The 12,953-nt window shown below is 34.8% G+C and overlaps 1 protein-coding gene across 1 annotated transcript in view; it reads left to right on the top strand.

The window, feature by feature from the left end:
* The window catches only part of LOC129961805 (P protein-like), a 78,450-nt gene that overhangs the window by 48,282 nt on the left and 17,215 nt on the right, over window positions 1-12,953 (top strand). The window contains exons 6-12 of the mRNA XM_056075378.1: window positions 577-725; window positions 869-981; window positions 5,463-5,613; window positions 6,566-6,637; window positions 7,293-7,415; window positions 8,750-8,874; window positions 11,717-11,855. Coding sequence (XP_055931353.1) covers window positions 577-725; window positions 869-981; window positions 5,463-5,613; window positions 6,566-6,637; window positions 7,293-7,415; window positions 8,750-8,874; window positions 11,717-11,855 — 872 coding nt within the window. The remainder of the gene's footprint in view (window positions 1-576; window positions 726-868; window positions 982-5,462; window positions 5,614-6,565; window positions 6,638-7,292; window positions 7,416-8,749; window positions 8,875-11,716; window positions 11,856-12,953) is intronic.

The following is a 12,953-nucleotide window of genomic DNA, read 5'->3' as shown; positions in this document are numbered from 1 at the left end:
TCGAATGTTTTCTTGAATGAGTTTTATTTTAATCATAGGATTAAGAACTTTGTCAGATTGTCTATTAAATTTGAAAATATCTATTAAAAATAAAGAAACAAATTCCACGGAAATTAAACTGATATCATAAAAATGGTAATCTCTTGAGTTTGAAGGTAATGAATTCTTTTCGCGAAAGTAGCAGTTTCAGCGGATAGGGTGATCACTTTCCGTTGGTAAATCAGGCTCTATTTCTCATCCAGCGACTATCGAGCCCATCTTTGCACTCGATCATTTTTTTTTCTATATTTATTTCTTCATTTCTTTCACATTTTGTTTCCTTTGATTCAAAGGAGTTTTAAACACTCCCCAGAGTCTTTCTGAAAAATTTGTAGCTCCATTATTTTTTGAAATATTGAATAAAAGCAACTGTAAAAATCGTTCAATGTAGCTATTTAAAATTTTTTATGACTGTTTATATATGATTGTTGCCGATCGACAATCAATAGCAGGAGAATTTCTGCGCCACATATGTGAGTGTTTTATTTGCACAAACGCTCGGTGTAAAGTTAATTTGAAACTTAACTCTTGCTTGAGACATCAACGTAACTGGAGACATAGCCTACAAGAGAGAAACCCTCCACCTGCGCGCCAAGGGGCCATTCCTGCCTGGAGAATATTACGGCATCTCACGAAACTTCGTCACCTTTAGCGTGTCCAGAATCTCTAAAAACGGGACATATGAGGTAAGGCGATCCCCTTTCTTATCATTGATATTACGAAGAGTTTAACTCTCCCCAAGTCGAAATATCTATAAATAAATAGCTTATCTAAGAGCGTTTTTTCCTCACCCAGAAATTAATATGCGAGAAATTGCATTTCTTTTCAGGCAGTTTCGAACAGTTGGCAGTTACTTTTAGGGACTGAAACTCGTGATTTTGAAGTGGATACCAAAATATTAGAGCACGATTTTATTTTGCATCCGGGGGAAATGTCTGACAGGTAAGCATTTTATTGAATAAATTTAGAAAGTAGGAAATGAAACGCATTGACTTGCTCAAGAAAATGCTTTAGTTAGGAATCTAAAAAATTATCTTCTTTGTGTGTTATCTCTTTTTGTTCCAATTCTAATGTTTAGCAAAATCAAAATTGCGTTCAATTCTAATATAAGTGAATTGGAATTCAAAGTAGGAATAAAATGTCAAAACAGCTGGACATTCATTTAAGCTATAGAAATTGACATCAGTCACAGATTCCCTCGGAATACTCACTTGAATGTCTGAAAATGTTCAGGCAATGAAGAGGAAACTTCAGGTACTCGAAATTTTTGTGTTTAATCTTATGATAAACAAGACCTTCATTGGAAAATAGGTGAGGAAGTTTCGGAGGGACAATTCTAGTTGGTTCCAAAGAGAGTGAGAGTTATATATTGTTTTTCGATTTCCCTCAAAGATTATAGGAAAATTATAGGCAATGGTGATATTTCTAGAACCTTAACAATCTATCTAGACGCCATGAACTTTCATTTGAAGCAAAACTTGGCCAAATTGGATTATTGGTTAGGTCTGAGCAATTGCCTTCTCAATTATTTTAAACTAGCAGTACCCGCACAGCTTTGCCCGTGGCATAACATCCAAGATGAAAAATTAATTAAAAATTAAACTAAACTCTAGCCTCCATCCTATATGACATGGGCATATCACGCAACGTCAAAACAAACATAAAAATATATTTAGAATCATCAAAAATAACTACAAAACAAATTTTGACAAAACTTTGAAATACAGTCATTTGGAGCCTTGCGAGGTTGGCAATTTTTCGGTGGCGCTTTTGCTACTGTTGCGCTATTTGCTGTCGTCCTTGCCATTTCGCTAAAATCTGGCGATAAACTGTTTTTTTTCGGCGAAAATGACGGTATATTAAAGCTGTTCCCCCAAAAAATTCACTTAAAATCTGCAATAGAAAAGCTGTTTTAAAATTTAGAAATATTCAAATAACTTATTGTAACCACTGTTCGACACTTGTTTATCAGCTCCGTATAGTCTGATATGAAAACAAAATTCAACTTGCTTCATAACATTTCTTTGTAAACAATATTGGATATTTTTCCTCCTGGTACCAAGACAAAAAGATTTTGTTTGGATGTAATTCTAGAAAGTGCTACATAAAGGTTTTTCAAGGACCATGGACTTCAATATACTAGAATCTTCCCCAACAAATGCAAATATCTCCAATATCCATTCATTTTTTGGGGCATAATGAGTTTTGAATCGCTGTTTAAAATCAGACGTAAACAAAGAAATGAATCTCATATGCATGCCACAGCTCTTGCTATTTGCGCATGTACGGATAAGTACAACGCTAAGATACTGCTGTTTTGCGCATGCGCGAATCGTAGTGGGAAAATAATTAAAATCGCAATTGTTAAACTCCTTTTTTTTATTTTGATATGACTTCAATATGCTAAAATCTTCCCAAATAAATGCTCTACAAAATGGTACAAATATCATCAATATAAGTTCTCGAGTTTTTCTCTTTCAGGAGACTTCATTTTACACTCTGCATAGATAAGACTAAAGGGAGTGGTCTCCGCAAAACTTACTCGCGCACTCTCTAATAAAGATGAATTTGTGTCACGATCGACTGGAACCAAAATTTGACCCAAAACTACAATTTGCAAATCGTAGCTTACAAAACTACGATCACAAAATTTGATGTCATTAGATCGTTGCATTTTTCTCGTTTACATGCTTCTGAAGGTGCAAACGAACAGGCATTCAACCCTTTGTGGATTTTGGCTCAAAATTCGATACGTCTCTACACTACAGACGTTAAATCCATCGAACATTGAATTTTATTCTTCGACTATCGAATTTTATCCAACATTCTTTGTTTTGTAGTTGTGTTGTCAACTTGTATTCGGACAGCCATCCTTTGAATGAATTTTGTCCAAATTTATAAATTTGGCGTAAAGACCATATACCAAATTTCATCCTACTAATTCATTTTTGAGCTTCTTTGTCACAGACAGGTGGACATAATACCAAAATGGGTTTTTCGAACTCATGGGTGTCTGAAACGTGAAAATGTGTTAAAATCTCGATTTCGAATTTTTTTTTAAAGATTACTATTTTTTCTCTATACTTCGTATGCGATAAAGTAAAAAGCATAGCATTTTTAAGAGCAGGAACCTGAATTTAAAAAATAATTACTTGAACTCTGCTGTTTTTACCCCTGCTGATTCAATTAAGCCGTTTAGCAGGTTTTTACCTGCGCTGTGATATCAATTCATCACAACCAGCAAACAGCATATTTATTGTTGCTAAAAACTGCTCAATGCATACTTAAGTCATTATAAAGATTATAGATTTCGATTAAGTTCGCAAAAAGAATCCTTGATAAACAATGAACAAATCAAAAGAAATAGAAATTTAATCTAACGCTAAGTTACATATAGGGATTGCAATACCGGACCAAAAGTTCAATACCGGTATTCGGTATTTTTTAAATCTTAATACCGGTATTAGAAATTTTAGAAAAAGAAAGAAAATTCTGGTGTTTCTTTGTTTTATTTGCCAGTTTTGTTAGAGAGTGCAAATATCACAAAAAATAATTTATAACTTATAAATTATAACAGTATATAATCACAAAAAAGTAAAGAAACATCTTATTTATTTAAATTACAAAAAAGTGTAAATATCACTATTCAGTCTGGGGTACTATTACAACTTTTTGAAATGTGATCTTAAAAAACATAATGCATCAATTGTACTGTCATTAAGCCTGAAAAGTAATTTTGTGTAAAAATTACCAGTTGTCGAAAACGCTCTTTCGGCATCTACGCTAGTTGGTGGTACCGTTAGCAATGCGCAATATACTTTTTACAAGTATTTACCTCTAAATCCCTCATCTTCAAATAAATCGATTTCTCGTTGGATGGTTTTGGATATAGCTGATTTCTGTATAGTATTTTGGTTCGTTGAAATTTTATTTATTGCTAATTCTAATTTTTGTTCAAGAGACAATTCCTTGTCACTATCGACAGTAGTGACGTCATAATCTTCGATAATTGAACCGAATTCTTCTGAATGTGGATAGGGCTGTGGGTAAAAACTTTTAAGAAATTTTACTCTAAACTTAATCAGATTTGAATTGGTTATTTTCTTTTCTTTTCTTTTTCATTTTCATTTTTAAAATCATTATAATTATGTAAATACCGTAAGACATTTTCTATTTCGGTATGCCTTTCTTCTGTGCGATTTTTCAATGTAATATATAATTCTTCGGATAGTGATGTGTGCTGTTCTTTCAGTGACTGCAACATGAAATTTATCGTTGCATTAGCTGTTAATAAATTAGAATCTCTCCGACACAATGCCTCAATAGTCAGTTTTATTGGAAGTAGAGCTGATATAGTTCTGGATATTAAGTCGAATTCACTATTTGAAAAATTAATTTACAGGTTTAAGTCGATTATTGCTTTTTGGATTAGACTTCTCAGTTTCAAAAATCGTTCCATCATTAGGAGTAAACTATTCCAACGTGTTTTAGAATCTAATATTAACATATATTCTGCTTTATTTTCAGTTAGTATATATTTTAGTAAAATATCCTTTTTTAAAGGGGAACGTTTAAATATCTTAACAATTTTTCGAACTTTATAAATTATAGGAAGCAATTCTTGATAGGTTAATATTTCATCCTCATTAGCAATATCTTCTTCAACAATTACATTGTCATTATCTTCATTGTCAATATCACTCTCACTCTTACTCTTTTCAAACTTGGAATCCGAAATTTCTATATCCACAGTATTTGGATTCTTCTGTTCTTTATTTTTTTAGTATAATACATCTATTACTCCTAATTGAATTCCATGTGCATAGCACAACTGCTGATTTGCACCAATCAACTTTCCAACTTTTTTCATAATTGTTACTCCATAAGTCGTTAAGGATACAATATTTTCTTTCATGGATAATCCATGTTTTACTAATTTAGATTTAAGCAATTAATTAAGCCGTTAATTAGCTAATTAATTTCGCCCGTTATGGAGACATAAAAACAATAACGCATAATATTTTGCTATGTTCGCGATACCTGAACATATAGTGGAGAAATTTTAAAAATTTCTAGTAAATACCGAAAAACCGGTATTTAAACTTGTGAATACCGGTATTACAAAATTGTACCAATGACTCAAAATACTGGTATTCGGTATCCCGGTATACCGGTATTGCAATCCCTAGTTACATATTATATGATTTCATGGGTACTTGAAAAATTCTTCTTATCACACTTTTATCCTTTTAATTCTGTGCTTTAGAAAACACTTTGACAAGGACAAAGAATGAAATCGCATCGAAATTATTTGAACATGAAATTAAATCGAACATTCTTTCTATTAAGTATAAAAAGATGACCCTATTATCCTCCTCATTCAGGGAGAAATCGTTCACTCCTCTCATTCTCTCTTTGTGCAGCAACACTTACCAGTTGAGCGTCACCACGAACAAGAGGCGGGATTACGTCTCGATGTTCATCGATGTGTCCGTGCGACCGGAGCTGGCCGTGGGTCAGATCATTATGGCCATCTGTGTTCTCGTCGGTCTGTACGTACTGATAATCTTCGAGGTAAGTGACTGTTGTGGCTAATGCAAAGCAGCACATATGTGTACTCTTCGTTGCGCTTTCTCAAAAATCTCCTACAGAATGTGGAGAGCGTCCGATGCGCATTACAGTGAGAAAGATATAGGGAAGAGCATCCCGGAACAATCGTCATACCCTTTCTTATCTCTCGCTGGCGAGGTCTGACGAGATGCTAGTTTCAGATAGCAACCTCGTCATCTGATACCAGTTAAAATTCGGGAGATTTATCCCCCAATAGCCATGTGAAACCTGTTGGTCAGCGATAATGTGCACACAAACTGTATTTAATATTTCACGTGAATAGAAATCGCTTAACTGAAGTAATGAAATGATTGCTGTAAAGTGTGTACGTTTTTAAAATTAAAAAAAATTTGCATAGAAATGAAGTCAATTTCCCTAAAACTTTTTTTTTAATTAGAAAGTGCTATAAAGTGGTTTTTTTGCGATAGCGTGCCCCAAAATGAACGGAAGATATTCGTTAAAATGACATTTAATCTGTAATTAAAAATCGAATCGATGAAAATTCTTTCTTTGTGAAACCTACAACCCCATAAGTAATGATGTGCCCCATTTGGTAGCTCCAGAAGACCATTTTGAATATTTCTTCATCATTTCGCTACTTACAGAAATTATTACAAATGCTATCAAGTTAAAATGATGTCAACAATCATTCACCAGATGAATGGGAGCAATATCTGGTTTATAGATTAAATTGCAGTAGGAGTGTCGTAAAGATAGTCAGTAGGATTTTATGTGGTGACATCAAATTCGTCTCGGCCCTCTGGCGAAATATTTAACAACTTCACGCGAAGTTCAAAATATGAAGCTAATGCGACTAAACTATGTTTAGACTATTAATGTAATATTGTGGCAGTTTTTTACCCTCTGCATTTTCAGTAAAAAATGTGTAGAAATAGTGATGATTATTTTCTTGCAGGTGGTTCACCGCACCCTGGCCGCCATGATCGGAGCTACAGTAGCCATCTCTTGTCTTGCTCTAGTCGGAGTGGTGAGTATATTTAGATAGCCGATGGTTTGAATGAAGATGAAATGAAGCATTCTGAACAAATTTCTTCTTACCCTAATATATCGAAACAAACTTCATTACATTTGCTTATTTGAAGCCATAAAATTGGATGAACCCATCCATTCATTTTCTTTGTGAAAACAATGGATATATGCATTCATAAAAACAGCTAAAAATTTAAATTTTTATCTGTACTTATTGTTTATTATCTATATTAAAATGCATCTTTCTGATAAATCTTCTCATATGGCTAAGAAAAAAAGTTCGTGGGGAAGTCATTTCAAACAGAAATCACCGATTTTGAACGAGTGAAGCATTCTTGTCGAATAAAGGACAACTAGTTTTCACCTGTTTGCACATAGTTTTCACTAGTTTGCACATTTTTTTTTTTTTTTTTTTTTTTTTTTTTTTTTTTTTTTTTTGGCACATTTCATATTCGTTTGTAAATGTTTCCACATTTTTGAATAAAATGGCAACAATTAACGGTAAAGATACGATTTGAGAGTGTTAGAGATATTTTGCACTCTTTCAATGGCTATAAAGAGACCCCTATTTTCAGAATGTCTTCTTAAAAGAGAATGTAGAACAGAATGAAAGAGTTTCATTTCCAAACTAACGTTCTTCTTTGCCTCGGCAGCGCCCTTCCTTGATGGAGGTGATGTCGTGGATGGACGTCGAAACGCTCAGCCTGCTGTTTGGCATGATGGTCTTGGTATCCATACTGTGCGAGACGGGATTCTTCGACTACGTCGCTGTGCTGGTAAGAGTCGGTTTCCAACGAAGAGAATGATAACTGATTGAGCGCTACACTTGTTGTTTGCATTTTTTTTTTTTTAATCTAAAGTTTATTTAACACTTGCAGCGGACACTCGATTAATACAAATTCATATAACGAGGCGGGGAAAAAATGTTCATTTATATCACGATAAGCAGCACATATTATGTGTAAGAGTTTCTTAGTCTCATTGACATTTTCTAAGCTCATGTGTTTTTTGTTTGTTTAGGAAAGCAGATTCAAACGCTTGCATTTATTTATGTAGGAGCTGTGAAACTGATAGTTTTTTCAATCCTTCCGTTGCTAACACAGCTCAATGGGGCAATGAAAGCTCTATACTATCGGGCCATTTTTCGGTAAGTTTCTTTTTCAGAAAAGGAATTCCGGATGCAAGGTGAGGGCATCTTTAGTGATTAGGATGCTTCATATCCTGCATTCTAAGTTTGAAATAGAAATTAGTCCCAAAATGACCTATCTGTATAGAGCTTTCATGGCCAGATTTGGCCGGGTTAGTAATGAAGAGGTAAAGTAGAAAAATGCACAATGAGACTACTTGGGTACATTTTAATTTGCATGAATTCGTCTCATGCATGCTCATGTAGAACGCGATTTCCTATTAAGCAAAACATATACTTGCGCCTCTCTCTGTCGATTCTCAAGTTTTTCTTTAAACGTAGGTTAACTTTCTACGAGTAATAAGTTACTTCGTGTAACATGTGTAAAATAATCCGCATACTTGAATTATCTCCTATTCTTTTTAAATATTAAAGTGATTATTGAAATATATGTATGTAGCTTTCTTTTATTTAGGCTGTTTCGTCATAATTTTCACATTTACTCTCATGGAAGCTTATAACAGCTATTTATCCAAAATTAAAGTAAGAAAATTAATTATAAATGTAGTTTTTTACCGCTTCAAAAAATGTTTGAAATTTGGATTTTCCTTCTCGTGTGTATTCATTATCTGTACAATACTATGTACAATTTTGTCTGTACAATTTTGTTTAGTTTGACTCGTTTTGTGTGTGAAAATGGAACTTTGTAAGGTATTTTTCATTCACATCCTTATGTGGTGGAAATGTTGTTCGTTTTCATGCAATGGCATTGACAAAACACCATTTTTAAATTATTTTAGAACATTGTTAATCGATTGATTTAATTGAATTTCGGTTGCATTTAAGTGACTTTGATTTTTAAAAAACTAATTTCAGGATTACGTAATATTTATAATAATGAATTGTAAATTAAGGAATAAAGATTGGCCGATTCTTTTTTAATTAATTAATAAAAATATTTTTATTAAATTTGTTTAATTCCAGACCTACAAGCTTGCAAAAGGTCAAATCTGGGCTTTGATCACGGGTCTGTGTTTGGTAACAGCGGTCCTTTCGGCGTTCCTGGATAATGTTACAACCATCCTGCTCATGTCAGCAGTGGCTATTAGGTAAGAATGAAATTGAACAACAGGTGATTAAAAAAGAATAGGGGGAATCTCGGAATTGCTGCACCCTGCTTACATTGAAACGATGGTATTTCGAGTTTAATGGAAATTCTATCATTTCACAAAGGACGGATTTGATGTTGAATTTATATTTCATCTGAAAAATTCGTGAGCCCAAATTTCATAAGGCATTTCCAAATGAAAACGGGACTAAGGCTCTATTATCTTTACGAGAAAATTTCAACCACTTGGAAAAAAACTTTTATTGGTTAAAGAAATAGGGCATAAAGCGTCGAAGCAGTTTAAGTTTTGTATAAAGCGAGCAGTAAATTAAACTTAAAAAGACACCAAAACAAACAACGTTGTAGAATGGATTTCTCTCAACAAGCTAGTTAAGAAGTAATCTGATTTTATTCTGAGATAGTGGAACAGGAACGGACAGTTAAAGAGGACTGAATACTGAACGCAAAACTGCACTTGACTTGCATTCAGATCTCTCAATGATCGTCACATTACTGATGAAATGATTCTAACCCGCCAGTGACATACCCATGATTACAATCATTGATCGAATCATTTAATCGAGAAATTAAGATTTGTAACGTACATTTAATAACATGTGCATTCTTCATCCGATTATAAAAGTCGGTTCCGCTTCTGCTCACTGAAATTGAATTATTACACTGAGCCTGTTGGGGGGGGGGGGGAGTAATCCGTGCTTCCATGTCGCTTCCATCCGTATTCACATTACGGTGTTGCGATCCCACAGACTGACTGTATGGAAGTTGAATTTAGACATGCAGTGAATGTTTGACTGGAGCTTCATCTGCAAGTTTGTAAATCAAATATTATTTTAGTAGTACTGTTGAGCTTTGTTGGGAGGGGTGTGCGGTGGTTCATATTTTTTGCCAGTGATGAATTCGAGGCTCTTGAAATCCGAGAGAAAAGGAGTTTCTCCTTTCATTGAAGATATTTGATTTCACATGTTAAGTACTTTGCTACCAATGAGGCAAGTTGGCGAGCTCCCATTCTAGCGTTGCTCCTCTTTTGCAATTACGCGGTTCATGACCCGCCAGAACTAGAAGTGAAGATCGAATGAGATGCTATACTGTTGATAGCGGAGTGAATCCGTGCCCCTTCTCAAAGTTCAGTGCGCCTTTTGTAGAAGCATCGTATTCATCATTTTTAGTTACACCGCAATTATTAGTTTATCGTCATTAGCCTTTTCAGAGCCATCATCGGCCTCTGCATCACATAAGCTGCACCTCTTTCGTATTACTTTGCCCATATTCAGATCTTGTCCCAGCTGAAATAATAATCCTCTTTTACTTTTTCGCCTATAAAGATTCAAGCAAAAGGAAGTACTGTATATAAGATTTTTCGAAATTTTGACGCAGCTTCATGTTGTAGATCAATTTGTTTCCCAATATTCCTTGAAATTTCGAATTCAACTAACCGAAGAATAAAGATCCATTCGCAATACTTTGTTCGAGGTCCGAATCGAGATCAATATGATATCTTCGATTATCTTTACTTAGAAAATTGCAGATAATACACTATACTGTACAAATGTACTAAAAAGTTGAAGGGAGAAGACTCATGGACTGATTGTGCTCTTCCGATAATTTTTTTTTTCAAAGCGTAACAATAAATGCAAGTAATCACACCAATTTTCAAATAAGTATTTACATAAGATTTATCTATGTATTTAAAATTATTGGCAAAACCAAAGAGCCTGTCTCCTTGTCGATGCCGCCATTATCGATTTTACCACCTGTTTTTGAGAGAATATTACTTTATATCAAGATTCCCTCTCACAGGGAAAGAATACAGTCATTTTGCCCATTCATAGCCATTTTATTGATTTCTATAAGAAATTTAAATAAAACACAATTAATATTGCTACGGAACTTCCTGCACTAAGTCCGTAAAGTCAACGACTTCGCTTGCAGTTGGTGTATGGTGTAACACAATCAACAGGCCTCAGTAACAAACGACAACTTTTCGTACACACGCAATATACAGCAGCACACTACAACAAATATTATTCCACAAGTAGTAATCGGTAGTAATAACCACATCACACAAAGCGGCCAGACAGTATTTAGCAGAAGGAGGGAATCCACGCACCTACTCTCTACGGTCTCTTTAAACGCCTGCAATTCTTCACTGTCTCCTCGCTTTAGCTATATCCAACTGCCGACTCGCTACTACACGACTGGCTCCTCCACACACGACTCGATACTGCTTCTACAGTAAACAACAGGATTCGGCACACAGCTCAATTATTCAGCTGCTTGAGCTCTACGCAACACCTGCTCTTCTCTGGAGTGATCCAACTAATTCGCCGTTGACTCGCTATGCGACTCCATACACGACTGCCTTTGGCTTGAAGACTCCGACCTTTTAAGGATCCCGGAGAAGGGCAGAGAAGGTCCTAGGACAATCAAGCATATCTCAGTTTCTAGTAGCTCTATTGCCAAAATTCTTGAAGATTTCAGTATTAACTATTTTGTCACCAAAGTTGCCAAGTTGTTAAATGATCGCCAAGTTTGTCGCCAAGCCAGGGAATCGCTGATCTAGCATCCAGTTGAGCTAATCGTAAAAGGGAAAGGATGGAACAGACATGCTGGGAAGCATCATTACCGAGTCGTAATAATATTCTATGCGTAAACACTATCAAACAAGCTGATCACTCAAAGAGGCTCATCAGTTTCTATAAAAATGCTTTCATGTCTCAGAATCAATTACTCGAGAAACTTAATCTGACATCAAAGAGAGCACGCGGTATCAGCGTAATTGATGGTTATTTTCGGTGCAGGAATTTCACTACTTCCTCTTTCAGGTTATGCGAAGCCATGAACATCGATCCGAAGCACATGCTTATCGCAATGGTGGTCTTTTCAAATCTGGGCGGAGCCATGACACCCATCGGGGACCCACCCAACGTCATCATCATCTCCAATAAGAGGATCAAGAGAGCGGTAAGGAAACACTCTTCTAATTCACTCCCCACCCAGATGAGGTGATAAATAATTAAGACATTTTTGTTGAATAAAAGAAAATATTCATTTGAATTCTTTTTTATTATCAAGTCTTAATTTAGAGTTGGATACAAATATTACGGGATCTTTAAAACTGGCTTTTTTTCTTAAATACCAAATGGAATCTTCTTGTACGAAATCGAAGCGTAATTAAATGAATCTCTTGTCACGCAGTTTACAGCCAAATTCTTGATTTTATCATAGCAGCCACGAGAATGCACAAAACTCGAACACATCGGGTAGTGACGACAAAAACCTCTATTTAGAAATATGAAACAAGTGTTTATTAAAAATAAGTAAAAGATTAAGGGGAAGTTTGTACTGTTAGGTTGCTGATGCATAAGGCTCGGTTATTCGAGTGGTATCATGAGTGTCTTAATGATAACAATCGCACAAAAATGCATGTAATATGACTGCATCATGCGTTGTGTAAATTCATTTCAGTATTTTAAAGTATACTTAAATATATTTTAAGTGTTTTAAAATATACTTGTTGTTTTTATGGCACTTGTCATAGACAAGCCCGCTGATGAAATCAGTGATTTTTAAGCCGAGTTTTAGTGTCTCTTGTTTCAGTAGCGCCATCTAGAGCCAAGAGTACGTCTTAGCTACTCATGCATCATAGCCCTTTTCACGGGGCGGACTTCATTCATACATTTCATTCACTCATCCACATATCGCAATTTAACCCTGAATCAGAGAATGATCACCTCTGATCCAGTACCCCTCGTAGTATTAACTCGACTTGAAGGACTTTGTATTTACGACAAATTTATGCGTGCACCAGCCACTATGTACACGGGGAGTCTTCAACCTGCAGGATGTGAATCCACCGCCCTACAAACCAGGATATTCCAGCCTCTAAAATATATTTAAAATATTTTCAATAAATTTATTAAAATTAGACAAAAAAATATACAAATTAAAATTCAGCTATAAAGCTATTTTTTAAAGTGTCGCAAAATTGAATCTATGCAGTAATATACTCCCAACTTATTGAGAAAAAAATGCAAAGTTGATTCAAATTAATTTTAGTCT

The sequence above is a fragment of the Argiope bruennichi genome, chromosome 2 (genome assembly GCF_947563725.1).
Source record: "Argiope bruennichi chromosome 2, qqArgBrue1.1, whole genome shotgun sequence".
Taxonomy (NCBI): Eukaryota; Metazoa; Arthropoda; class Arachnida; order Araneae; family Araneidae; genus Argiope; species Argiope bruennichi.
This window is presented reverse-complemented; position numbering and strand designations above follow the sequence as displayed.